The sequence below is a fragment of the Neovison vison genome, chromosome 3 (genome assembly GCF_020171115.1).
Source record: "Neovison vison isolate M4711 chromosome 3, ASM_NN_V1, whole genome shotgun sequence".
Lineage (NCBI taxonomy): Eukaryota > Metazoa > Chordata > Mammalia > Carnivora > Mustelidae > Neogale > Neogale vison.
This window is the reverse complement of record NC_058093.1, coordinates 39,311,671-39,337,829: the sequence shown is the minus strand read 5'-3', so window position 1 is coordinate 39,337,829 and position 26,159 is coordinate 39,311,671. Positions and strand designations below refer to the sequence as shown.

The 26,159-nt window shown below is 39.3% G+C and overlaps 1 protein-coding gene across 1 annotated transcript in view; it reads right to left on the bottom strand.

Moving 5' to 3' along the window:
- Positions 1-21,715, bottom strand: part of PSMD1 (proteasome 26S subunit, non-ATPase 1) — a 90,117-nt gene extending 68,402 nt beyond the window's left edge. The window contains exons 1-10 of the mRNA XM_044241831.1: positions 21,573-21,715; positions 16,026-16,069; positions 15,323-15,396; positions 14,764-14,933; positions 11,639-11,844; positions 9,561-9,704; positions 7,354-7,580; positions 3,051-3,111; positions 2,106-2,234; positions 445-533 (exon numbers count right to left, since the gene is read on the bottom strand). Coding sequence (XP_044097766.1) covers positions 445-533; positions 2,106-2,234; positions 3,051-3,111; positions 7,354-7,580; positions 9,561-9,704; positions 11,639-11,844; positions 14,764-14,933; positions 15,323-15,396; positions 16,026-16,069; positions 21,573-21,588 — 1,160 coding nt within the window. The 5' untranslated portion in view covers positions 21,589-21,715. The remainder of the gene's footprint in view (positions 1-444; positions 534-2,105; positions 2,235-3,050; positions 3,112-7,353; positions 7,581-9,560; positions 9,705-11,638; positions 11,845-14,763; positions 14,934-15,322; positions 15,397-16,025; positions 16,070-21,572) is intronic.
- Between the last annotated feature and the right edge of the window lie 4,444 nt (positions 21,716-26,159).

The window sequence follows — 26,159 nt, the reverse complement described above, 5'->3', positions numbered from 1 at the left end:
ATTCCCTTTCTCTCCCCATCTCCTCTTGCCCCACTTGTGCACATGGCATGTGCACTCTCTCTCTTTAAAATAATAAGTAAATACATCTCTGGAAAAGAAATGTATAAAATAACAAAAATAGAATTTAAAATTCAGGACAGGGGTGCCTGGGTGGCTCAGAGGGTTAAAGCCTCTGTCTTCAGCTCCCAGTCATGATCCCAGGGTCCTGGGATCGAGCCCCACATCGGCCTCTCTGCTCAGTGGGGAGCCTGCTTCCCCTTCTCTTTTTCTGCCTGCCTCTCTGCCTACTTGTGATCTCTGTCAAATAAACAAATAAAATCTTAAAATAAAATAAAATTCAGGACAAGTAGGCAAGGGAAGCTCTGCACATCCATGTAACAATGTCAACAGAGTCTCTATTAAAGATGAGTGTAAACCAAAGTGGAAACCTTCCAGTATATTTACCTAAGAAACTGGTCACTGGTAGTCCCACAGTGCATAAAAGAGTTTGCTATAACGGTTGCTGTATGACACACAGAATTCCGTACTGCATCCTACAAAAACAAATAGGTTTTTATCATGACAAAGTATTTATATATATGCAAAGTTGCATGGAGACATATAACCAGAGACCCTGTTTTGTGAAGAAAATATTAATAAACTGAACTGATATTTAAACCATGAATCTTAGATGTTTCCATATAAAGATTAAATAGGTAGTTTATAAAAACAATCAAGTCAGAGTCTTATCTGTGGTCTTAACCTGAGATCAGTATATTTTAGGCAGAAATTTAGGTAGTAGATTTTCTGTTTTTGAATAGTTTAATTTGCCTTTTCTCTTCAGCATCTTTTCTATAGGTCTCCAAGGTATTAGAGTAATCTGAAGAGCAGTGCCCCACCTCTCCTCACTCTGCACTTCTGGCAGTCACCAAAGTGATTTTATTTTTAATAAAACTATATTATAAAACTATAACAAATAATTGTTAGAAAAACACATTGTGTAATTCTGTGTCCATTTGCCATTTGTAATTATTAGAAGTTTGAGAAGTATGATTTCATGTTTTATGCAAACAACGATGTAATGAAATAATATACAGCTACAAAAGAAAAGGGTACTGGGTAGTTAAGGCAGAAGGCAGGAAAATGAAGATTTTTCATACTATAAATCTTTTCATATTAAAAGATTTTTTGAACCAGATAAATATATTACTTGGTCAAAGATTAAAATTAATATTAGTAATTGTTAGGATCAATATCTCAACAAAGGTTATAAAAATATTCAAGGTAAGAACCTCTGCACTCAAGGAATTTGCAGTTCAATGGGAAAAAAGACACATAAACAAACTATATTAATGTTCTGACCGTGCCATCTGTCCAAGTGCTACATATATGTATTAAAATAAAGAGGTAGCTAAAAAAATGAAAATAAAACAAACACCACTAAACTTCCCAAGGAAGGTGAACACAAAAACAGGAGCTCAGTAGATATTAATTCCCTCTCTTCTCAACAAATTCAAGAGTTTCTCCCTTCGTTATATTTTTTAAAAGTTATTTTCTTGATCAAAATAAAATGCAACAAAGTAGTCAATAAGAAGTAAGTAATTAGGGGGCGCCTGGGTGGCTCAGTGGATTAAAGCCTCTGCCTTTTTGCTCAGGTCATGATCCCAGGGTCCTGGGATCGAGCCCCGCATCGGGCTCTCTGCTCGGCAGGGAGCTTGCTTCCCTTTCTCTCTCTCTGTGTGTGCCTCTCTGCCTACTTGTGATCTCTGTCTATCAAATAAATAAATAATATCTTTTAAGAAAAAAAAAAAAGAAAGAAGTAATTAGAGGCGCCTGGGTGGCTCAATGGGTTAAGCCTCTGCCTTTGGCTCACGTCATGATCTCAGGGTCATGGGACTGAGCCCCGCGTCACGCTCTCTGCTCAGTGCCCTCTCTCTTTGCTGCTTCTCTGTCTACTTGTGATCCTATCTCTGTGTCAAATAAAAAACTAAAATATAAAACAAAAAAAGAAAACTTAAAAAAATTGATCACATTTTTAAAAAAATAAGTAATTTAAAAAATTGTATTAATATTCAACAAAGAAATAAATACAAGGAGAAAACCTCTGTTATAGATGAATTTCCTACCTTTGTGTTTTTTAGAATCATGAGATCTGTGTTATTGTTTCGTATTAAGAACTGTAGATGTAACTCAATAGCCATTTCACCACTTAAAATTTTAATCATTTTCAAAGTTTGGTCCTTGGGCTCTGGACTCTGTCAAAATAAATAAACAAGAATGAAAATTCATATATTACTAAAATCTACTAAGCCAACTATATTTTAACAGCCCTAGACCAGTGAAATTCATAGTCCATACACACACCAAAACTTATATTTTAATAGTAGGATCTAGAAAACTCACATATCATTTATTTGAGAGAAAGAATGATTTATTTCTTTAATAGCTACCACTGAGATATGATACCAGTTTGACGGAAGAATGCAATTCATTCTGAACACGTTTCCAATATAAAACATTTTAATATTAAAAACTCAAAATATAAAGTAACTGTATAACTAGAAAATCAAAAGCACTTTTAATCAACACATATATATGATCTCATGAAATAACAAGCCATCCAAGTAAAGAATAGTTTACATACCTGAGTATCAAAAATCAAAAGTCTTGTTAGAAGAACATTTATATCCACGAGACTACTAACACCCCCTTCTTCCCTTCACTATGAATATTAAAAACAACAAAGGCAACTAAAGTGCTCCCCCTATACTAAGTTGACATTTATTTGTGAGAGGCCATACTTTTGTCTCACCCTGTGACAAGTAATTCAGTTATTCTAGACAGAGTTCAACCTTTTGTAAGCATCCAAGGATTTGATTTCTTCTAAGTTAAATGCTTTCCAGAGTCAGTCCAAAATTTTAGCTTTTTACAGAAGATCTATTTTTATTAAATGACTATAGTATTAAACTCAATATTAAACCCCTTTAAAGGCAAATATATAACACTTTAAAATAAAATATACTGTGGGAATATACATTAATGATAAACTCAACTTAAAAAAACATACTTACCACTTCTGGCGTCTTTCCTACAAGCACACTACCTGTCTTTTCTTCTGTTTCCATTGACTCACTGAAATAAAGAGAACCAAGAGCTACTAATCTGAAAAATTTTTTCTGAATAGTGTGTATGGGTGACTTATTATCAAAATGAAGGTCTGAATCATGTTCAAATTAAATATTTTGCAAGGAAAAAATATTCAAGTATTTCCCTTAAGAAACACCCAGGATTCTATTAAGATGGAGGCAGCCTATCATTTTAATTTCTTCCAAATAAATTCATAAAAATACACAAAGCAACTAACCAGGTTAGCATGGACAACAAATACAACAAAACTAGGTGAGAAAGCATCCCCCGCACTCCCAAAACACAGTCAGGTAAAGATACACTGTCACCAGCTACACCAGTTTGAAGTAAAGCAGGTGGGGCCCCAATAGCTCTTAAAACCAACACTCCTTCTAAGTCAAAGCATGAAAATGCTGGGCACAGAATCCAAATTAATATGGCAGAAGCAAAGGAAAAAGAAGGCCCAAATAAAAGGGAGAAAGTAAATAGACTTAAGGGATCTCAGATCATAAGTCACCATTTTGTTTAAAACTCTGGAACACAACAGAAGAGGAAGTTCTAGAGAGCAGTGAAATTAGAAAAACTATCCTAAATAAGCTTCTTTGCAAAAATTCAGGAAAACTAATTTCAGTAAACAAGCTACACACAAGGATCAAAATAAAATTCCATATGATATTAGAAAAGAAAAATTATGGGGCACCTGAGTGGCTTAGTTAAGTGTCTGACTTGATTTTTGGCTCAGGTCATGATCTCAGGGCTGTGAGATCAAGCCCCATGTTGGGCTCTGTGCTGAGTGTGGAGCCTGTTTAGGATTTTCTCTTTCCCTCTTCCTCTGCCCCTCCCTGCCCTCACAACCTTGCTCTTAGAAAAAAAAAAAAAGAGAGAGAGAAAGATCATTTCAAAAGAGGTAAAAAACATTAAGAAAATTACGTAAGATATAAAAGAATAAAACATGTCAGAATTAGGAAACTCAGAAATGAAATAAACTAGGGAAAAATTAGAAATGAAGAAATAAAATAATTTTAAAAGATTAATTCAGAGGGGCAAATAAACACAACATGAATAAAGGACAAGGCAAGAAAGAAAATTTTTAATTAACAAGGAATAAACCAAATGCTACTTCCCTAAGATCAGGAATAACGGATGTTTACTCTAAGATCTACCCAATTGGAAATCAGAGCCAATGCAGAAAAACAAAGCAGGGGGAAAAAAACATGAAAGTTACAAAGGAGGAAGTAAAATTGTTTCTATTCAGATGATGTGATTCCTATGCAGAAAATTCTATAGGACGATCTATATTACTAGACCTAATTGATTTAAACAAGGTTACGGGACTCAACATTAATATGAAAAATCAATTGTACTTCTATATATTGGCCACAATTAGAAATTGAAATTTAACATACCACTTACAATACATCAAAAAATATACATAGGAATGAATTTAAGAAAAAAATGTACAAAATCTCTGAACTAAAATCTATAAAACGCTGCTGAGAAAAATTAAAAGAAAATCTAAATAAATGAAGAACAATACTATGCTTATAGATTATAAGACTTGTATTGTTAAGGATTTCAAATTGTTCCAAATTGACTTTTCAATTTTTGTGTTTTCAACACAATCCCAATTAGAATCCTCCCAGTCTTAAAGAAATGCAAGAGATCCAAAACAATCTTGGTGGTGAGGGGGAGAGAAGGGAGGTCAAAACTTTAGGTCTTCATTAACGTAATTTTAAGACTATAAACTTTAGTAATGAAAATATCATGGTATAGCTATAAGGAAAGATGAATAGGTAAATAGAAAAGAACAGAGCAATCTATCAACATATCACATGTCAAAGGCTCAAAGGCAATTCAGTAGGGAAAGGATAGTCTTTTAAACAAATGGTAATGGAACTACTGGGTATCCGCATATTTAAACAAACTCTACTACTTTACACCACATACAAAGGGTTAAGCTGAGTTCTACCACATACCTAAACTTAAAACCTAGAACCATATAGCTTCTGGAAAAAAGTGTAGCAGAGTATCTTTATAACCATTAAGTTTGCAAAGAATTTCTTAGATTGGGATGCATAAAGGAAAATTAGATTATCAAAAAAAAAGCTTCCATTCATCAAAAAATACCACCAATAAAAAGAAAAGATAAGCCAAAGACTTGGAGAAAATATTAACAATATAACAAACACAGGTGCCTGGGTGGCTCCGTCGGTTAAGCATCTGCCTTCAGCTCAGGTCATGAGCTCAGGGTCCTGATCCAGCTTCACATCAGGCTCCTCGCTCAGCAGGGAGTCTGCTTCTTCCTCTGCTTCTTCCCTTGGTTTGTGCTCTCTCTCTCTCTCACTCAATCTCTCTCTCTCAAATAAATAAAAACTTTAAAAAATAATTTTATAGCAAAACATCACTTTTGTCACTGGAATGAATATTAAAGAAACTGGTAACACCTAATGTTGGCAAACAAATGCTAATATACTGCTGCTGGGAGGGTAAAATGGGCAACCACGTTGGAAAATAGTCTGGCAGATTCCTACCAAGTTAAACATATACCGTTTGACCCAGCTATTCTAATCCTATATATTTATCTAAGAGAAATGAAAACATCTGTCCACGAAAAGACTTGTACAGGAATGTTCCTAAGAGTCCTGTTCTGAAACAACCCAAATGTACATTAATATAATAATGAGTAAACAAACTGTGGTATATTCATACAACAAAATGCTGCTCAATAATTAAACGGAATCAGTTACTGATTCACCCAAAAAACACAGATATACATCACAAATGTGCTGAGCGAAAGAAGCAGAAACAAAAGAATACACACTATATGATTAATTTTTATAAAGTTCAAGAACTGGCAAAACTAATACATGTTGACAGAAATCAAACCAGTGGTTGCCTCAGGGGCACGGGTTGAACTCAAAGGCCAGAAACGCAGTTTCTGGGACAATAATAGAGGTGATGGTTATATGGGTGTTCATACTGTCAGAACTCATTGAACTGTATTATGAGGATATGTGTATTCTTTAGTATTTAAAAGTATTTTTCCATTAAAAGAAAGAACTGAGGAGCTGAAAAGGATTAAAAGAAAGTGAGAAATAAAGAGGAGCAGAAGATGGGAAAAGAAAATCTAACTTACATATAATAATAGGGCCCCAAAAAGAAAATTAGAGGGAAGAAAACAAATACTAAAAACTAAAATTCAAGAAAACCTTACCGAGGGCAGGACTATTTCTGGTGTTTTTGAGGACAAGTTAGAAGGCCAGTGAAATCTGAAAGCAATAAGTAAGGAAGAAAGCAGCAAGAGATGAGTTGAGGGCTATGGAGAGGACAGATCATGTATAACCTCGCAGGCCATGTTCAAGACTTAGAATTTTATATGAAATGTGTTTTGTAAAGTATTGCAGGTTGAGACAGTGATGACACTTAGGGTTCAGAAAAATAACTCTTCACTGCTGTGTAAACAACTTCAAAAGGAAAAATGTGGCATAAAAGACACTTTTTTTTTTTTTTTGAGGGAGAGAGAAAGGGAGAGAATCTTAAGCAGACTCCACACCCAGCATGGAACCCAATATGGGGCTCAACCTAAAGACTCTGAGATCATGACCTGAGCTGAAGTGAAGAGTCAGACACTTAACTGACTGAGCCACCCAGGAGTCCCATAACAAAGACACATTTAAATATTTTTAGTAAGTAGCCTAAATATGTAAGGGAAAAAACCAGGAAAATAAAATCTAGTACTGTGTTAGCTTAAGATAAATGTATAATTAGTTTTAAAAGAAACAGAAAAAGCTGGAAATGTTTCTTACTTTCCAAGTATCTAAAATCTAGCCCACCTAACCCATATGAGATTTTTTTTTTTAAGTAGGCTCCACACTGGGTATGGAGCCCAATGCGGGGCTTGAACCCTTGACCCTGAGAGCAAGACCTGAGCATCTGATTAATCTACTACGTCACCAAAGTGCCCCACACGTCTGAAATTTTTAATTTACGTGGTTAGGTAGCACATATGCAATTGGCCCTCCCTGTCAATCACTTCCATTTCTTTCTAGAAAGGTCCCTTTCTTTGGTATTCTTTAAGGTGCCCAGCAGAGTGCAAAACAGAGCAATAGCCTTATTAAGACTTTACAACCTAAGAAAACTAATTCTGAAATTAATTCTTAGACTATGTGGTCAATGAATATTCCACTTATCTGCAAAATGAGATAAAGATTGTTCAATTAGTTCTGGTGCAGAAAAAGATACTTATACCTGTCCTTCTCTGATCCTGGAATAGTACCCGTATTGGTGGATCCAGGCACAGAAGCAATAGGGGTACCAACAGTTCGAAGATTCTGGATTACAGATGACAAAAACTGCTGGCTAGCACTTTCATACAAATCAAAACAAATCTGATAAGCCATCAGGAGGTTGTCTTCCTTTACCAGTTTTTCTAAGATATCACTCACAGCCTGAGGATCATCTAAGAAAATTAAGCACTGAAATGCAGATAAAGAACAATTACATATAATTGAAAACTGTGTCTACAAAATACTTAACACACTGACAAACAGTTAATAATACAGGAAACTTTAAAATATAAGCACAGGCAAACTGGAGAAGATGAACTGTTCTAGCACTCCATTTCTTTAAAAAAAATTAATTTAAAATTTTAATTCCAGTTCTAGCACTCTATTTCTGATCCTGGCACTAGACAGAGTTTTCCTGAAAATGGCATCTGATTGTACCTGGCAATTAGCAGTACTCAGTAACTGGTAGGTGAATGACTCTTAGCTTTTCAAATCTTACCTGTATTTTATTATCAAGTGCTCCTTAATTTGAATTTTCTGCTTAACCATAAATTACAGGGGTCATTCATTTATTTAGCAGACATTGTATCATGCTGGGCCAGAATAAAAGGCACTAAAATGACCATTTGGACATATCTCTCTTCTCACTCTTATGATCTGTCACATGTTTTAATCAAACTATCCAATAAATTTAGGATTTTTATTTTTTAAGAATTCAATTTAAATTTTTTTTTCCTTAAAGTAGCAAATAGCTAATTTCAAAATGAACACATTAATTAAAGTGTTAATCAAATTAGGAATAGGAAATAATGGAAACAAAATAAATGACCAATAATAGAGAATGGTTAAGTAAGGCAAAGTACATCCACTAAATGACTACTGTAGAGTCAACAAAAAGTTGGAGCAACAGTTTGTGAAGACTCAGAACATGGAAAAATACTAAAATTGGAAGGATGTATATAATCGATACTATTTGCCTCCAAAGAAAGGAACTTAGGAGTCAAAGGAAAAAAGTGGAAAGACTTTTCACTGTATTCCCATTGGTTCTTTTCAAATTTTGAATCACAAGAATGTTCAAAAAGATGTATTTTAAAATGTGAAAGTTTTATAAAGTTTTAAAAGGACAATAAATAAAACAGCTAAAAAGAAATAAAATTGCCTCTGAGAAATAAAACTGATATACTTAGGTAAGCAGAGGACTATGATTTTTCATGCGAGTTTTAAAATACAACAATTTAAAAAAATGATTAAAAACTATTTAGAATATTTAGAAGCAAACAAAACTCCAAAGACTATAGAGATTAAAGTGAAAAGAAATACACTAAAATGTTGACTTTGGGTGAAATAAATGATTTTTCTTCCAGTCTTTCCTGTTTCAAACTTGCTTCAAAAAGCATTTAAAAAAGGATGCGTTACTCTAAATTTTAAAAATGTATAGAGGATGACTATAAAATAGCATGAGACTATATTACAGTGAAAAAGTAACAAAACCTGTGATACAATACTATGCTCTAAGCAGAATATAAAAATTTATACAGTATGGTAATTGTTAAAAAGCAAACTTCACTTCCAGTCAAAAAAATCCAATGTAGCCATTAAAATGTGCTAATAAATGAAAGAAAAAAACCTATGCATTATCTTTGAGAAAAGGCCTGGGGAAAGGGAAAGATACACTTGGCATTTTCTGGACCATGTTAATTTTTTAAAACGTGCAAGCAAATTCATACATGAAAAGAGATAAAATATACTTAAATGTTTTGGTTCTGTTTGGGTAATAAAACCAAAGATCATTTTTACACCTGAAATTCACTTTAGAATGACACAACATACATACTGTTTTTACCTCTTCAACCTTTTATTTTTCTTTTAACCTAGTTTCCAAAATTTCTTTAAATGTTTGCAATACTTTCAAATATAAAAAGAATACACAGAATGCATGAAAACACAGCAGTTTTTTAGTTTTGTAAGATTGCTTCTTACCAGTAATAAAGAGTATAAGTGTACACCTTAATTGTCACAAGCTGTTGTGAAGATCAACTGAGATATACGTATGATACCATTAGAGGTACACAATGTAACATAATGCAATGTAATGCAAATATCACAGCCCAGCACTGCGGCATAAAGTAGTGTGATAGGAAGTAAGATAACATAATGTAATATACGTACCTGACAAACATTGATGAAATCGGGTTTTTCCAGGTTCATGTAGATTTTAACTAGAACCCTTAGTACCTTATTCCGAAATTGTTTATTCTGCATTAAAGACATGCAGAGCTTGAGGCTATAAGCTAGCATTCCTGGGACATCATTCTGAAAGATAGAATTTCAAGATACATCATTATCTGGCTACTGATGCATTATGTTTATTTGGTAATCAAATTATTTTCATCTACATTCTTTAGTTATTTTAAGCAGTCAAACATTTATCTGCAACTTAGACAACAGAACTTAAAAATCAACATTTTAGATTAAAATCTTGAAGAAAATTACTTATTTTCCTGTTTTCATGAAAAAATGGGTTGAAAACAATATTTAATGATCATCCTGAATCCTTACTATGTGAAGACAGAACACTATAAAAGAGTGGTGCTGTTAATTATTAAAAAAAAGATATATACAACTGTCTATATACCAAGTGGTTACATTTTTCATAAAACTGAAAACTGACTACTGAAGTCCTTCCTCCTTCTGTCTCCAATCTTGCTAGTCCTCATGTCTTGCTGCCTTGCCTATACTTGAGAGCCAGGAATACCGCAGGATAGAACTATTCTCCAGCTCTGAGTGACTCAGGCTTCGGGTGCTGTCACATCTAGCGGGTGCTCTTCCTAAGGAGATTCTGACTCCAGACTATGTATATCTTGCAGTTCTCTGAAGCGTCTTTAGTATCTGAGATACTGACCTATAAAAGTCCCTTCAACATAAACAAGCATATTGAAGAGCTATGGAGTATTTCTCAAAAAGCAAGCTGTGACCCATTAATGAAATATACTTTATGAGACCAGCATTTTTGATGAAATACAATTTTAAAATATCAGTTATATCAGAAGTAGTGAAAGTAGGTACTGTTTCATAAAACTTAAGTCATATCCACATGCTCTGGGATGCAAACTACGATGCATTTCTTACTCTGCTTTGTTCTTTTTTTTGAACACTGCGTATCTTTACTTTATATTTTTATTTGCTCATCTGCCTATTCCTCCAGTGGATTGTTCCATCTGAGTAGAAACTTTGTTGGTGTCATTTGCCACAACATCTCCAATACCTAGAACAATGTCTGACTGAGTAGACACCCAAAAGTATTTGTTAGTGAATGAAAACAAGTATTTTAATTCTATTCACTGGAACAAAGGGAGAGGCTACAATTGCCCAAAAAATGAAACCAAGTAAAACAAGGTTCAATTCTATCACATTAGGTCATTTACTCATTTAAATCTTATCACTGCTGCTGAACACATATATTAACTACCAAGTAACACAATTAATTATTCACTATACTGTTAAACCCTATGAAAAAACATAAGGCTCCAAGAGATTAACAGAAGATTTGGATCTAGTCTTTGCAGTAGGGGTAAAGAAGGATATTGGGCTGGGAATCAATGGATCTGTAAACCAGTGACTGTTAAGCTGAACTCTCAATCTTGAACAGGAATAAAGCAGATAAAGAAAAGAAAGGGTATTTCTGGCAGAGGCAATACTTCTGGTAAGGGGAATGGAGCAGGGTACATCTAGGAACCGAGGCAAGGCCGCAGTGCAGAGAGCCAGCTCATGGAGACAGATAGGTGGCGAGGCAGGCCAAGTGGGTGTGAAGCTCATATGTCCATTTAACTCAGTCTTGCACCTTCCTGACCATCTCCTTACACTGATTTACTACAACTACCATAATTATTAGAAAACACCCCAAACCAATAATCTAGTCTGTAGTTGTAGCCATAAAACTAAACTAAAAATATAAAATAGCATTCTAACAGTTTATCAGTATAGGCTTCTTAAAAAGGGCAGGATAATTAAAACAACTTCCCCATGTACGACTACAAAGTAATGAATGTGGTAAGATAAAAGCAGGTACTTGATGACCACAAAACACAGTCAAGGTTCATACATAAACATGAAAAGAAAACATCTGGCAAAAGAGCACTTTATTATTCCTAAGATTTTCTCTTCACTACCCATGGTTTTTAGTTTTAATGACTTGCCTTGCCAATTCCCCATCAATAACAATCTCTAAAATCACATCATCTACCTACCGACTCCAATATAGTCTTCTCAAAGACATCCAGTCTTCGTGTCTCCAGAGCAATACCAATAGCCTGCTTATACTTGTGATCATCTAGACATCGCTGGAACATTTTATTTACAATGCCTTCCAATCTCTGGTCAATTGGCTTTTTTTCACCTTCCGGCAAATCTGCATTTTCCACACACTGCTTGGTGTAGTGATCAATGCATTTTGCTATGAGGAAAATAAAATAACAAATCATCTTATTAACAGGGCTAAACTGCTAGAAAAGACAAATGCTTACATTTTTTAATCATAAAAATTTATGGGATAACTACAGAGTAATAAGCAAATTAAAAAAATTTTTAACTCTAGATGTTATACATTCAAATTAGTACTATTCCCTTCGTAACAATTATACAGGAGGGTTTACAAACTAATCCCAATGAGGCTGACAGTATTCAAAACATTTCTTTGTATTATATTTTGACCATCAGATTACTCAACTGTACTGCTTATTAGACAGCGTTGGCTACAAATAGCTACTGTTTTCACTTTCAAAAACAAATACTTGCTATTACTGAGGATATTTAAAAAGACCTATTGTAAAAATTATCACAGAGCAATAAATTATTAGACTTCCTCAAATTAGTGAAACTAACTAATAGCTCAAGACAGTAGAGGCCTTGTCTAAATCATCTTCCTAAAATACTGGTGAATGACCTGAAATGTATCACAGATTCCAAAGGCAATTCCAAAGATTTCCAAAAACCTTTCCAGCAACTATAGCAAATCTGTTGAAATACTGTTGCAAAGTAAGGTAGGTGAAATCTATGCAATCCCCACTCGCAGCCCCGCACCCCCACTGACACTGCCAGTCTTAAAATTCACGCAGCGGTATTATCCACATGCAGGCTTTGGCTTTCATATTACACAATGATTTGGCTAAATGCAGCAGACAGGGCAACATACTGAAGGAGGCCAATAGGATAGTTGTTGAGAAATATTTAAGTTTGTTTACAATTCACACTACTTTACAATCACACTTTAAACTTATTAGGAATAACCAACCAATAAAGGGAATTTCCCTAAGCCTTCTTCCACCCTCATAAGGAAGACAGTTACCCAAGTGAATGACCTAAAATAGTTATACTCCCTATAACTCACTGAATTCTTACTGTCCCTTTCAAAAAGAAAGGGTACATGGACAAAATTAATTAGTTAAAACTACAGCCCTGGGAAACAAATGGTTTGAATTAGCATAAAGAATTACTGGTCCACTAGATGGCCCAAATTAAATGGATCTGTATTTTGGGAGAAAGCGATTTCCTTTTACAAATTGGAATATATCACATTCAGAGGCCATCCAGACAGAACTATGAGGGTTTACATACACTTAATAAGGACAAAGTGGCAGTCACAAGGCAGATCTTATTTATTTGAGAGTGAGCAAGAAAGCACGAGTGCATGCACGGGCGAAGGGGAAGAGGGGGAGAGGGAGAAAGATTCTCAAGCAGGCTCTGCGCCTGGGTTTGATCCCTCAACCCTGAGATCAAGACCTGAGCCAAAACCAAGAGTTGGGACACTCAACCGACTGGACCACCTAGGTGCCCCCAAAATAATCCATTCTAAAAGTCCCTACAAAACTAGAAGGGTGAACCCCACTGCCACACAAAGGAAAGCAAACAGAATTGGTCTATTTATCAACAATTGCCTTCTACAAGCTAACATGATACATAGCATTTAGAGAGCGGGAAGGCATCTACCACATCATAGTCCCTTATAGGCCAACAGTCCTGTTTAAAACATGATCTGGAAAAGAGTAGCAATGCACATTATTATAGAAAAAATTATCAGTACTCATCAAAAAAACCCTTGAAATAAGAGAAGAGAGGTTAAGCGTATTTAACTCCCCATTTCTAACTCGATATAGAGAAAGTGTTCCATGTTTCAAATGTTATGGTCTATTCTTTAAAACCACTTGTTCTTTCCATAAGATTTACAGATGAAAACTCCAATTCAATGAGCCCCCAACAACAGTAAGTTACATGCAACATTTTCACACCACCATGGCAAAAACTTTAAAATCATAAATGCAGAATTCTAGTTAGAACATCAGAAACATCTCAAAGTATCCCTTCAGACCAGTTTGTGCAGCACTTTCCAATTTCTGAAAGAGAATACCAAAGTTTTCTTTCTAAGGGTTCAGGTGAATAATGCAGACCTCTTCTAAATCAGCAATTAAAAAAAGATCTCCATTGCACACCACTGAGAGACATACCCTTGGGCTCTCCATAACTATGACCAAAAGCTTGAAACTCCTACAGACTTGTCTGATGGGTATATAGTCTGTTCTTTCACCTACTAGATCAGTTTTCAAACATTTTTTAAAGCTACAAATCTTTGAATAAGACATTACTTAGTTATAGTTTAATTTACAAGATAGAGAGCCCAAAGTCTTGCCAGTATGCTATTCTCCACTTCAAAAATAAAGAAACAAAAAAAATGACGCTTACTAGTAGAAACAATATGGATTTTGAAATAAGCCGGAGTTTTAAATTCTGACTCTCCTATTTAATGGTCACGTGTCTCTATCATCTCGAAACCCGAGTTTTTTCATTTGTAAAATAGGGAAAGCACCTTCCTTATGGGACAGCTGTAAAATAAACCATGCCATGAAGAATGAGTGGCACAGTGCCTGGCAAATGGAGGTAGTCAATAATGATTTCCAGTATTAGAAACAGCTCTACAAATTGCTGCCCTTTAGTTTGTTACTCATAATAATCTAATTTTTTCATAGAACAGAATGCTCATTGGAGTAACAATAACTACCTTTATGCTGATTAGGCTAAGATAACTACCTTTATGTGATTAGGCTACTTCTGATAAATTTCTTAGATTCATTCTTAAAATGTTTTTTGAGGTGTCATGACTATAACTTACTAATGTTACTGTTTATTATGCCAAAAAAAAAAAAAATCACAAAATTGGAAGGCAGATCTAAAAACTCAGCTTGCATAAGATTATAGGACTGTGAACTTCCAATTAAAATTAAATTTGGCAACAGCAAGAAGTAATTCAGGAAAAAAATGTTATATGCACTACAGCAAGAAAAAAGCCAAAATAAAGCTTTACCAGATAGAAAATAATTACCTATAATAGTTTCCACATATTCAGAGTTGTCATTGACATTGAAGAGGTCACCAGCTCCAAGCGCATAATTCAGAGATTCCTCAAAAGCCCCAAGGTGATAAAATACTTTAGATGCCACTAAGGCCGCAAACTGCCGACTCCGGAAACCTTCATCTTCATACAAAACTTCTCTGAAAGAAATTAGAAGTATAAGCCTAGCTCAAACTGGTTTTCCTTAAAAATCCCAAATTTAGGGACGCCTGGGTGGCGCAGTTGGTTGGACGACTGCCTTCGGCTCAGGGCGTGATCCTAGAGTCCCGGGATCGAGTCCCACATCAGGCTCCCAGCTCCATGGGGAGTCTGCTTCGCTCTCTGACCTTCTCCTCGCTCATGCTCTGTCTCACTGTCTCTCTCTCTCAAATAAAAAAAAAAATAAAAAAATAAAAAAAAAAAATCCCAAATTTAAATATATTTAGTAGCAGCACATTTCTAAGTGAATTAATAAGCCACATGACCCACATACACAGAAAATTAGTTGATTTACTTTAATCCAATTTACAGAAATAAAATAATTTCTTACATTTTATCTACAGATTCAGAAATTTCTGCCCAGAAGTCATTGACTACTGCATTCAACTTGTGTAGTGCAAATTCCTGTAGAAGATAAAAATAAAATACAGTTTTTTATAAAAAAAAAAAAAAAGGTTCTGACAAATCAATGGCCAAATTCTCAATCACATTTACTAAAATTTTTAATCTATGACAAATACAAAAACTTACTGACTTGTGTTTTCTCTTGGGTTTATAGATTTCCTTTCTGTTTTTAATCATAAAACATTAGACTAGCCATAGTTCATTCCTTACCATAATAAGCCTCTTTCTTCTCTGTATATATAAAATTGATTACTGGATATAAGTAAATTCAGGTGTGTAGAGCCACTTTAAGTATGTGCCATTTTAGTCCAATACAAATAATTTAAAAATATGTGACACAGAATAAACAATTTTTTTGTGCTTTCCTTTGATAAAGAAACAAGGGTGGGTGGGGAGTGTTCTGGTGCCATAATGAGAATTATTTACCTTAGCTTTGTTAAACTCTAGGGAAAACCAATATGCTATTTTGGCAATAGCATATTGCCAAAATCCTGTTCTGGGGTTGGGAGCTAAATTTGAATGGCTACAGACTGGGTAAGATGGCTATATGGAAAATACACAAATATGGCTCAATTCAAAAATTTCACAGCACTCAAATTAACCCCAGTTAATTTTCCTTCAACTCATACCTTAAGCTGTGGTTCTTCCTCATCCAGAAGAGAAATAATTCCAGCTGTAAGATAAAAGATACATCATAATTATAAAACATACGCTAAGATAAAAGATACTGCTTAGTCAAAAATATACCACAATTGGAAAAAGTAAGTATTTTTTGAGAAGTGACTTCACTAGAAGAATGATTATTCTTTAAAATTGTAAATGTTTATGGGGTGCCTGGGCGGCTCAGTCACTAAGCGTCTGCCTTTGGCTCAGGTCATGATCCCAGGGTCCTGGAATTGAGCCCCCACATCGGGCTCCCTGCTTGGTGAGAAGCCTGTTTCTCCCTTTCTCACTCCCCCTGCTTATATTTTCTCTCTCACTGTGTCTCTCTCTGTAAAATAAAAAAAAATCTTAAATAAATAAATAAAATTATAAATGTTCCTATTTCGAAGTTTAAGAACTGTGTTATCAAACCCTCGTGACCCCACAAAAATCACATTTACCAAATTCAGTGGTTTTCAAAGTGCAGCCCTTGAACCCACAGAATTAGCATTTCCTGGGAACTTGTTAAAAATGCAAATTATTGGTACCATCCTAGATCTACTGAATTATAAATTGTGGGGATGGGCCACAAATTTTTCTTGTGATACTGATATTACAGTTGGAGAATCTTTGGCTTAGCGTACTAATCAAAACATTCCTAGACAATTTTAGAAAATAAATCAAGAGTTATAAAATTATTTACAAAAAAAGGTATAGTCATCAACTCCACAGAGTAAAATATATCAATTATTTCAAGATTCCTATATTAAGGCACCACTTTTATATCACAAGTAACCTAGAAGGTATGTTAAATGATGAGCTATCTTGTTCTGACTTCCAATTATCCAAGCACAGTGTTCCCCACATGACCCTGAGGTGTTAGCAGATGCTGGAAAGTGAAGGATACTGAAAAGAATACACCTGGTCATATACTGAAGGGATTTTTGGGGAAAATATAAGGGAAATTACGCCCTTAAACCACAAAGAAACAACCACCACAAAAAACCAAAGAAAACTAAACTGTCTCTCAGATATATGTTTTCCATATAGATCTTAAAGTCATTCTGCAACACTGAATTCAAACTGTGAGTTGAGGGGTGCCTGAGTGGCTCAGTTGGTTAAGCATCTGCCTTTAGTTTGGGTCCTGCGATCAAGTCCCGCTCTAGGCTCCTTGCTTGGTGGGAGCCTGCTTCTCCCTCTCCCTCTGCCCTCCACTCCCGCTTCTTTTTTTTTTTTTTTTAAAGATTTTTTATTTATCCATTTGACAGAGATCACAAGCAGACAGAGAGGCAGGCAGAGAGGGAGATAGAGGGAAGCAGGCTCCCTGCTGAGCAGAGAGCCCGATGCGGGACTCGATCCCAGGACCCCGAGATCATGACCTGAGCCGAAGGCAGCGGCTTAACCCACTGAGCCACCCAGGCGCCCCTCCACTCCCGCTTCTTAAGCTTGCTCTCTCTCTCTCTCTGCGTCAAATAACTAAATAAAATCTTTTCGAAAAAAAGAAAAGAAACTGTGAGTTGATTAAAAAGCGTCACGACAAATTTACTTAGGGGATGAGACCATTTTTTAAAAAGATCTTATTTATTTATTTGACAGAGAGAGACAAAGTGAGAGAGGGAACATAAGCCGGGGGAATGGAAGAGGGAGAAGCAGGCTTTCAGGTGAGCAGAGAGCCCCATATGGGGCTCGATCTCAGGACCCTGGGACCATGACCTGAGCCAAAGGCAGACACTATGGTTTTTTGCTGAGCCACCCAGGCGCCCCAAGATGTAGCCATTTTTAAATGGTAAGTGTAGGTTTGCCAAGTAGCTCCAGCAGTCTTGAGAGAGCCATACAGGAAAGGATACAACATTTAGCCAACAAAAGTACACCATGGTGTTGGCTAGGGCATACTACTATTCTAAAAGTACAAGAGTAGACAGAAAGAACTTCTTGGTACTCTAGTCTGGTATTCTAGTCCAGAACAGAGAGGCTAAACTGACAGAATGCAGAGAAGACAGGTTAAAAAATGTAAAGGTGGGGGGCGCCTGGGTGGCTCAGTGGGTTAAGCCGCTGCCTTCGGCTCAGGTCATGGTCTCAGGGTCCTGGGATCGAGTCCCGCATCGGGCTCTCTGCTCAGCAGGGAGCCTGCTTCCTCCTCTCTCTCTCTGCCTACCTCTCTGCCTACTTGTGATCTCTCTCTGTCAAATAAATAAATAAAATATTTAAAAAAAAAAAAAAAAGAAAAATGTAAAGGTGGGGGGGTGCCTGGGTGGCTCAGTGGGTTGGGCTGCTGCCTTCAGCTCAGGTCATGATCTCAGGGTCCTGGGATGGAGCCCAGCATCGGGCTCTCTGCTCAGCGGGGAGCCTGCTTCCTCCTCTCTCTCTGACTGCCTCTCTACCTGCTTGTGATCTCTTTCTGTCAAATAAATAAATAAAATCTTGAAAAAAAAATGTAATGGGGGGTTGAGTGTTTGGTGAACTAGTGAAATGGAACAGATGACAGAGAATAACGCTTTAAATGTGGAACAGAATATAAACAGCAGAACACTTCATCAATATACTAAAAATGCTACCCACTGCCTATTATCATCAATCAATCATGTATCTGAACTGCTTTTACCAAAAGAGGTGATGAATTTCTTACACTCTCCTGTTTGGTATCACTTATGGCTAATTTGTTACATGGTTGTCCTGGCTTAGAAATACTGTCTTTGTTCATGGAACACAACTAAATCAAATAAATACTCTACACTCCATATTATTTCCCATCTTAAAAACAAAACAGAGGGACACCTGGGTGGCTCAGTTGGTTGAGCAGCTGCCTTCGGCTCGGGTCATGATCCCGGCATCCTGGGATCGAGTCCCGCATCGGGCTCCTTGCTCGGCAGGGAGCCTGCTTCTCCCTCTGCCTCTGCCTGCCATTCTGTCTGCCTGTGCTCGCTCTCTCCCCACCTCTCTCTCTGATAAATAAATAAAATCTTTAAAAAAAAAACAAAACAGAATTTTCCTCTGGATGGGGGGAGAGGAAGGTATACAAGGAATGTGAAAAGTCTGGGATGCTATAAAAATCTCTTCCTCCATAATAAAAAGAAAGCAGACATTATGTAAACTTGTTCAATCATTTATAGTAACATTTGGATGTTATTTATAAATACAGAAGTACGTTCCAGTTATAAGTTGAAAATCGCTGTCTCCAAGGATAAGGAAGAGGAAAAAAGAATGGGGGATTACTATCTTAAAGCTTTTTAGCATAATTTCCCTTTATGTGCCTGTATTGTGTTACAAACCCACAAAACACCACTCATCTCACATCTCTCTCCTGCAACCACCGATCTCTATCTCTCCACTCCCTTCTGCTGACAAATCTTTTGAAAACCAGTATGTGTTCACCTCTTATGCACCACTATGTTCTTAGTACCTAGCAAATGACTAGAGAATAAAGGAAAGAATTAACTGATGAATCCATACCAAAACTGTGAGGCTAGCTTGTTTAGCACCTGGGACAGATCCTAAGCCACTGTGAGCCACAGAACAGGAAACAAGGTGACAAAATGTTTTGGGCAAAGGCTGGTAAGTAATCCAGTAAATGTAAAAAATACACACTCACCACAAATATACTAAATCACCACAGCGTCTCAGAATAGTATCTTAAAGATCATTATTCTTGCCACTCTCAACAGATTTAAATTCTATCACATTCCCACTAAGTATTTTTTCAGGCTCTCCTTAAAATACTCTAGGGATTAATTTATTGATTTCATTAGTTGATTCCTTCGTTCTAAATATACTTCTGAACTTCTGCTATCTGCTTGACAGTGCTCTAAGAATCATGAAAACAAGTCTGCTCCCCAAACTTGTGTCTACAGAGAGACAGTAATCAGGTAAGTAAACAAAGTAATCACAGGGCTGTGGTGAAGGAAGGGGACAGCTAAGGGGAAGAGAGGCAGGCAGCATATTTTAAAAGAATGATCAGGAAAAACTAATATTGGAATTGGGACTAAAGATTGAGAAGCTAAGGGAAAACTTGAGGAAAAAGAGTCTAGAAAGAGGAAACAGAATGTGCAATGGTCCTGAGGTTGGGAGAGAAACTGACATACTCAAGGAACAGAAAGAAGGCCAGTATGAATAGGTTATAGTTAAAAGTCTGGATTTTATTCTAAACACAATGGACATTCCTAGAAATGTTAAGCAAAAAAAAAATGACATGTGATTAAAGTTTGAAAAGAATTACTCTGACTACAACAAGAAGAATGGGCTGTATGAAGATAACAGTGGAAAAAACAAAATCTTAAGGCCGTTACAGAAACCCAGGCAAAAGATAAAGGTGGTCTGGGCTAATACATAGCTGTGGCAATGGACAGATGTTAAACAGAAGGAGCTCTACATTTACAAATGGTAAGAAACTTCACCCTCATTTTACCTTTAGAGAGCTGTGACTGGAAAAACTCTTTCCTATTTGAACTAAAATTCACCTCATTTGTACCCCCTGGGGACAAAAGTCTAATTCCAGGTAGAGGTGACACCTCTTGAAATCTTTGAAAATAGCTTTATATCTCTAGGGTCTAATTCCTTTCAGCAACCCTCACAAATACATGGGTTTGAGCGCTGTACAAGTACAAGTTAGTCCAAGCAAATCTGTTTGTTTACAACAAAATACTTGTGGGACAAGCGTAGATAAACAGGACGAGAAAAGGGTGTGTGAGCAGGCAAGCAAAACAAAAAACAAAAAACAAAACAAAACACCAAGGCTGTGGACACCTATATGCAAATCAATCTTTGGGGGAGATGGGGGCTTAACAATTCTCCACTGGATCCTTGAAGCTTATCTCATCTCCAATGTCATCGCCCGGATCTACACATGCAATGATTAAATTTAAGAAAACCGCTCCGCACACCCATGAATTCTTTCTTCAATGCAGAACACGTACTGAGCCCCTAGCCTCCAAACTAGACACATGATCATTATAATGCAGCCTTCAAGTGCTGTCTTCACCGGACACAAAAGTTTTCTGGGCGCCTGAACTGAATACTCGTGGAACAGCCCCACAAACAACCCGCCTCAAATGTAATTTCCGATTTGACTCCAAGGAGAATGGAGCCGGGGCCGGGGCTGGAGCCCTTCTGTAGTAGTTAGGCTGCCCTACCCGCCGACCGCACCGGGGGTCAGCCCCTCCTAACCATATGCGAGGGAAGAGCTGGAATCCGACGGCCCCAGGGCCACCTTCGAGAGGGACAGAAGTGAGGACCCCCCTGCCCGGCGGTGGGGATCGGAGAAGGGCCCAAGAAGCCCCTCGGGTCCGGGCACGGGGGTGTGACTGGGGAGGGATACCCAGGCGCTCCAGCCCGCGCGATCCCCCCAAGCCGGAGGTCATCGCCGGGCCCTGAGAGGCCGGGCCCAGACCTCCAGCCCCCAGGCCGGAGGGTGGGCCGTGGGCAGCGAGGGGCCGCGCAGGCCGGCGCTCTGCCGGGAGGTGCCCAGTCACCGGCCCTGACTCAGCTAAAAGCCGGCGTGGCGGCTCCTCCCTTTCGGCGCCGGGAGCGGTCGCACTCACCAGCTGAAGTGATCATGGCTGCGTCCCGCACGCGCCTGCCCGCTCGCTCGCCGTCCCGGCCGCGCAGTCTGTCAGCTCCGGGCCCGTCCGCTCCGCCGCGCCTCCTGGCTCCCCCGGTGCGGTGCTCAGTCAGTAGCCTCCTCAGGCCGCCGGCTAGCTCCTCTTCCAGGACCCCGCCCGCCCCGGGGCTGCCCGCCGCCCCTCCTGTCGCTCTGTGCAAATTTTCCGGCCCCGGCCTGCGGTTTTCTGCGCCGCCACTGCTTCCCCGGCCCTCGCGAAAGGGTGCACGGAGAGCTCCATGTTTTCTCTGTCTTTCCTCGAGGTCCAACGTTCCCGCCGGGGCGCGGACCATCTTGTGCACCTGAGATCAGGCTTCAGGATAGCCACCCCCAGAAAGAGGACCCCATTATCACCCGCCATTGCTCAGAGAAAGTGTTCTGCGGGCAGGAGCTCATTGTGCTCGCAGCACCACCTGCTGCTTCGGCGGTCTCTCTGCATCGTTCCCAGCCCGTCCGCCCGCCAAAGCTGCGGGGATAGGAGAAAGGCAAAGGAGGATGTCTTAAGGAAATGAGTTTCCGCGTTTTTTAAAAAGGAGAATCCGTCTTCAAAAGAAATCCTCACAGAAATGCTTTATTATCATAATGAATCCCTAAGTAATCACTCGTTCATAATAAAATTGAACAATGATAATTTTCGTTTTACATCTGGAATAGTTAATACTGTGTGTTGTTAAAAGAATCGGCGAGGGGCGCCTGGGTGGCTCAGTGGGTTAAAGCCTCTGCCTTAACTCAGATCATGCTCAGGTCATGATCCCAGTGTCCTAGGGTCGAGCCCCGCGTTGGGCTTTCTGCTCTGCAGGGAGCCTGCTTCCCCCTCTCTGCCTACTTGTGATCTCTGTCTGTTAAATAAATAAAATCTTAAAGAATAAATAAATAAAAGAAGCGCGAAAAGATTTATAATGAAGGACGCCTGGGTAGCTCAGTGCGTTAAGCGCTGCGGCTCAGGTCAGGATCCCAGAGTCCTGAGATCCTTGCGGCGAGTCCCCTCCCCTTTTCCCTCTCTTCGGGGCTGTGCCCTCTTTCTTTCTTTCTCTCTCTCTCTCTCAAATAAATAAATAAATAAATACTTGAAAAAAATTATATATAGTGATAGTGTTCCATAGAAAAAAGAGCTTCCCATTCTTGCCTTCTAGGCGTCTAGTTCTTCTTTGCCCCCATAGCAACAGGTTCTTGGTTTTTCTTTATCTTTTTTAAATAAAGATTTTATTTACTCATTTGAGAGAGAGAGAGAGAGAGAGCACTAGCGAGAGTGAGCACAAATGGGAGGGAAGGGCAGAGGGAGAGGGAGAGGAGAAGACGGCACCCCATTGAGCAGGGAGGCCTAGGTAGGGCTCCATCCCAGGACCACAGGATTGTGGCCTGAGCCTAAGGCAGATGCAGAGCCAACTGAGTCACCCAGGCGCCCCTCCTGGGTTTTGATACGTCTGATTTGAAATGGTAATTGTGATGGCTACCAGCTTCAAGAGCCAATCTACTTCGATAGTCAGTACTGAGAAAGGCTTGACAAAGATTAGAGACAGATGGTGGTGATTTTTTTTAATTAATTAATTTATTTGACAGAGATCACAAGTAGGTAGAGAGGCATGCAGAGAGAGAGGAAGGGAAGCAGGCTCCCTGCTGAACAGAGACCCCAATGCGGGCTCAATCCCAGCACCCTGGGATCATGACCGGAGCCAAAGGCAGAGGCTTTAACCCACTGAGCCACCCAGGCGCCCGATGGTGGCGTTTTTAAGCCACTAGTCTTGCACCATCAAGCTACTCATCGATTAGATAGCAATTACTAAAGATTATTTCTGAAAAAATAAATAAAGATTATTTCCGGGGCCTTGTCAAAACAATGCAATCTACTGGCACAAGCAATATTTTGTGCTTGACTTAAAATTTGGTTGATAACACATTGGAGTGAATGTGTGAATTTTTAAAAAAATTAGTATTCTAGAGCTAAGGTGGTTAAAATACATCAAATATAATTATTAAACACTTTTGAAGAACCTGTAGATCAGATTGGAAGGCATTACCCTGATAGGTGTGCACAAAAAAAATAAACAGTTATCTGGGAGTATCGTTTCACACAAAGGCACTTTGGCCCATCCCTCACATGAAGACACCTGCATGCCCGAAAATTCTAGAGAAATCACACGTAACAGGTGATGGAAATGAGTGTAGCAGGCAGAGTGTAAGGAAATGGTAGCTCAGCAGGAGCGGGAGTGGCAACTAAGAAGCAACAAAACGAAGAATGTGTGGTCCACTAAAAGAGAGTAGTGGCTACTTCTTCTGCTGTTGCTGTGTGGAACTACTGGGGCACCTGGGTGGCTCAGACAGATAAGCATCTGACTCTTGATTTCCACTCAGGACATGATCTCAGGGTCATAGGATGGAGCCCCACAGTCAGGCTGCACTGGGCATGGAGCCTGCTTAAGATTCTCTCTCTTCTAAAAAAAAAAAAAAAAGATTCTCTCTCTTCTTGCCCTCCCCCCCTTCATGTACTCTCAATCTCTCTCTTTAAAAAATAAATAAATTAAGTAAGTAAGTAAGTGTTGGCAATTAATTAAAATAGTTTTAAAACAAGAGAAGACCAGGTGCCACGTCTGCTCTTCAAAGAGAGGATATTATGAGACGATTGTCATGTGTCTGGCTTGGATACTTGGCTTTTAACGTCCCCGAAGCCCCAGGGGAACCCGGTGAGGGGCCTCTCTCTTCCTGTGGATTCTGCTCTCCCACCTGGACAACTGTTCCAAGCCTGAGGTTTCTTCATCTCCATTTAATTGTATACTCTTTAGTCACAGCGATCTTTTCAAAACTCAACTCTGACCACTGCCTCTGCTCCTTGAAACCTTCAGCCCTCATCCTGGGCTCTATTCTTATGCTTCTTCTTTCTGAGTTTCTGTCCAAAGCCTTTGTCTCACTCCCCACTCTCCCTGTGAGAGATCCATGCCCCCATTGCTGTGGACAGAATGGTGGCCTCCTCAAACATATCCCATAGCCCCATCCTCTCTCTGGAGCCCCAGACTCACACATTTACCGTACATCTCTGCTTGATACTCCTTAACTCAATAACCTCAAAGCTCCATGCACATCTCCTGCCTTGATCTGGGGGTGGAGAAGGGCACTAACAGCAACTGAAGCTGGGCCATGACTGTTCCCTCCCGCTCACTGGGTCGGTACCAACTCTGGTCTACTTAACCTCTCCCACAGCAGCCCAGCTCCCATTTCCTGGCAGTCTTGGCTCTCCCTCTTCTTTCCTGGCTGCAACCACTTCCACCAGCTTTGCCTTTCTGCTCACCATCTCAGGATGCTCCTGTCTGTCCTCCCCAGCCAGCCAAAAGCACGATCAAGAACAAGGAAGACAAGGACTTTCTCCTCCAAGATTTTCACCCAACCCTGCTTACCCTCAGTCTTTATGTCCCAGCCCTCCACCTTGGCATGCCACGGTCCAGCGATCCGGAACTGCTGGGGCTCCCAGAGTCTGACCTTGTCTCTGACCCTGGTATTGGCTCTTCCCTCTGACTTCCTTTCCTCTTCCCCCACTTACCAAGCAGCTCCTCCTCCAGGTGGGCCTTTCTTGACCACCCAACTATGTGTCCCCTTGCATCATTTACCCCACACAGCTATCGTCCTGTCTCCTTGCCCAGGTCCCAACTGGACTAGGAACTTCTCAAGGGGACGAGCCACATCTTATTCATCTCAGTATCGCCTATAGTAACTAGCACAGTGTTAGGCAAACAGTAGGTACTCAATAAGAGTTGGATGAATGAATGAAGGCAGAGTCAGTTAGTTACTGGCACAATGCTGGAACTCACACCTGTGTCTCTGAAACCCTCGCCCTCTCCAAATTTTATAATGAGATATATTTATCTTCAGAGAAGTTTGAGGACAGATCAAAATCACCGAAGGAATTCCTCCCCAGTGCTCTGTTCATAAACAATATCTGCCTCCAAATTTAGGACTGAAGCAAAAATTCGCAAAGACCAAACAAGGTCCTCTGTAGTCTCACACAGACCGGGACAGACTGGGGCAACTGTCAGGGTGAAAGGAAGAAACCAGAGCCGGCACTTATTTTGCTGGAGCGCCCACCTTAAACAGGGCTCGGGAGCTGCCGGGAGCATCTCCCTGGCCCCCGCGACGCCCCCTAGTGGCCACGGTGCTCCCCAGAAGGCGAAGAACTCCGCGCGGGGCGAGCGCCCTGGGACCACCCACATCCCGCCCTCCACGGCTCGCCTACCCCCATGCCCAGCCTTGCGGGTATTAGGAGGGCTCGCTCCTTCCAAGAATCGGGCTTGACTGCTTTTTGAGCTATAGCGTTATGAGTTGATAAGGGCAGGCGTCGTCGGAGCCGGGAAACACGGGATCAAATCCCTGCTTTGCCACTTAGCGGCGCTGTGGCCACGTGGTCACCAAACCCCCCAGGTGCGGAGAGGACAGGCCCACCTGCCTGGCAGGGCCCTAAGTGAGGGAAGGTGCTCTAGTCAGGGTTTGGTGTAGAGCAGCGCTGAATAAACCTCAGATCTTAGGTCACAGGGCCAGGCGC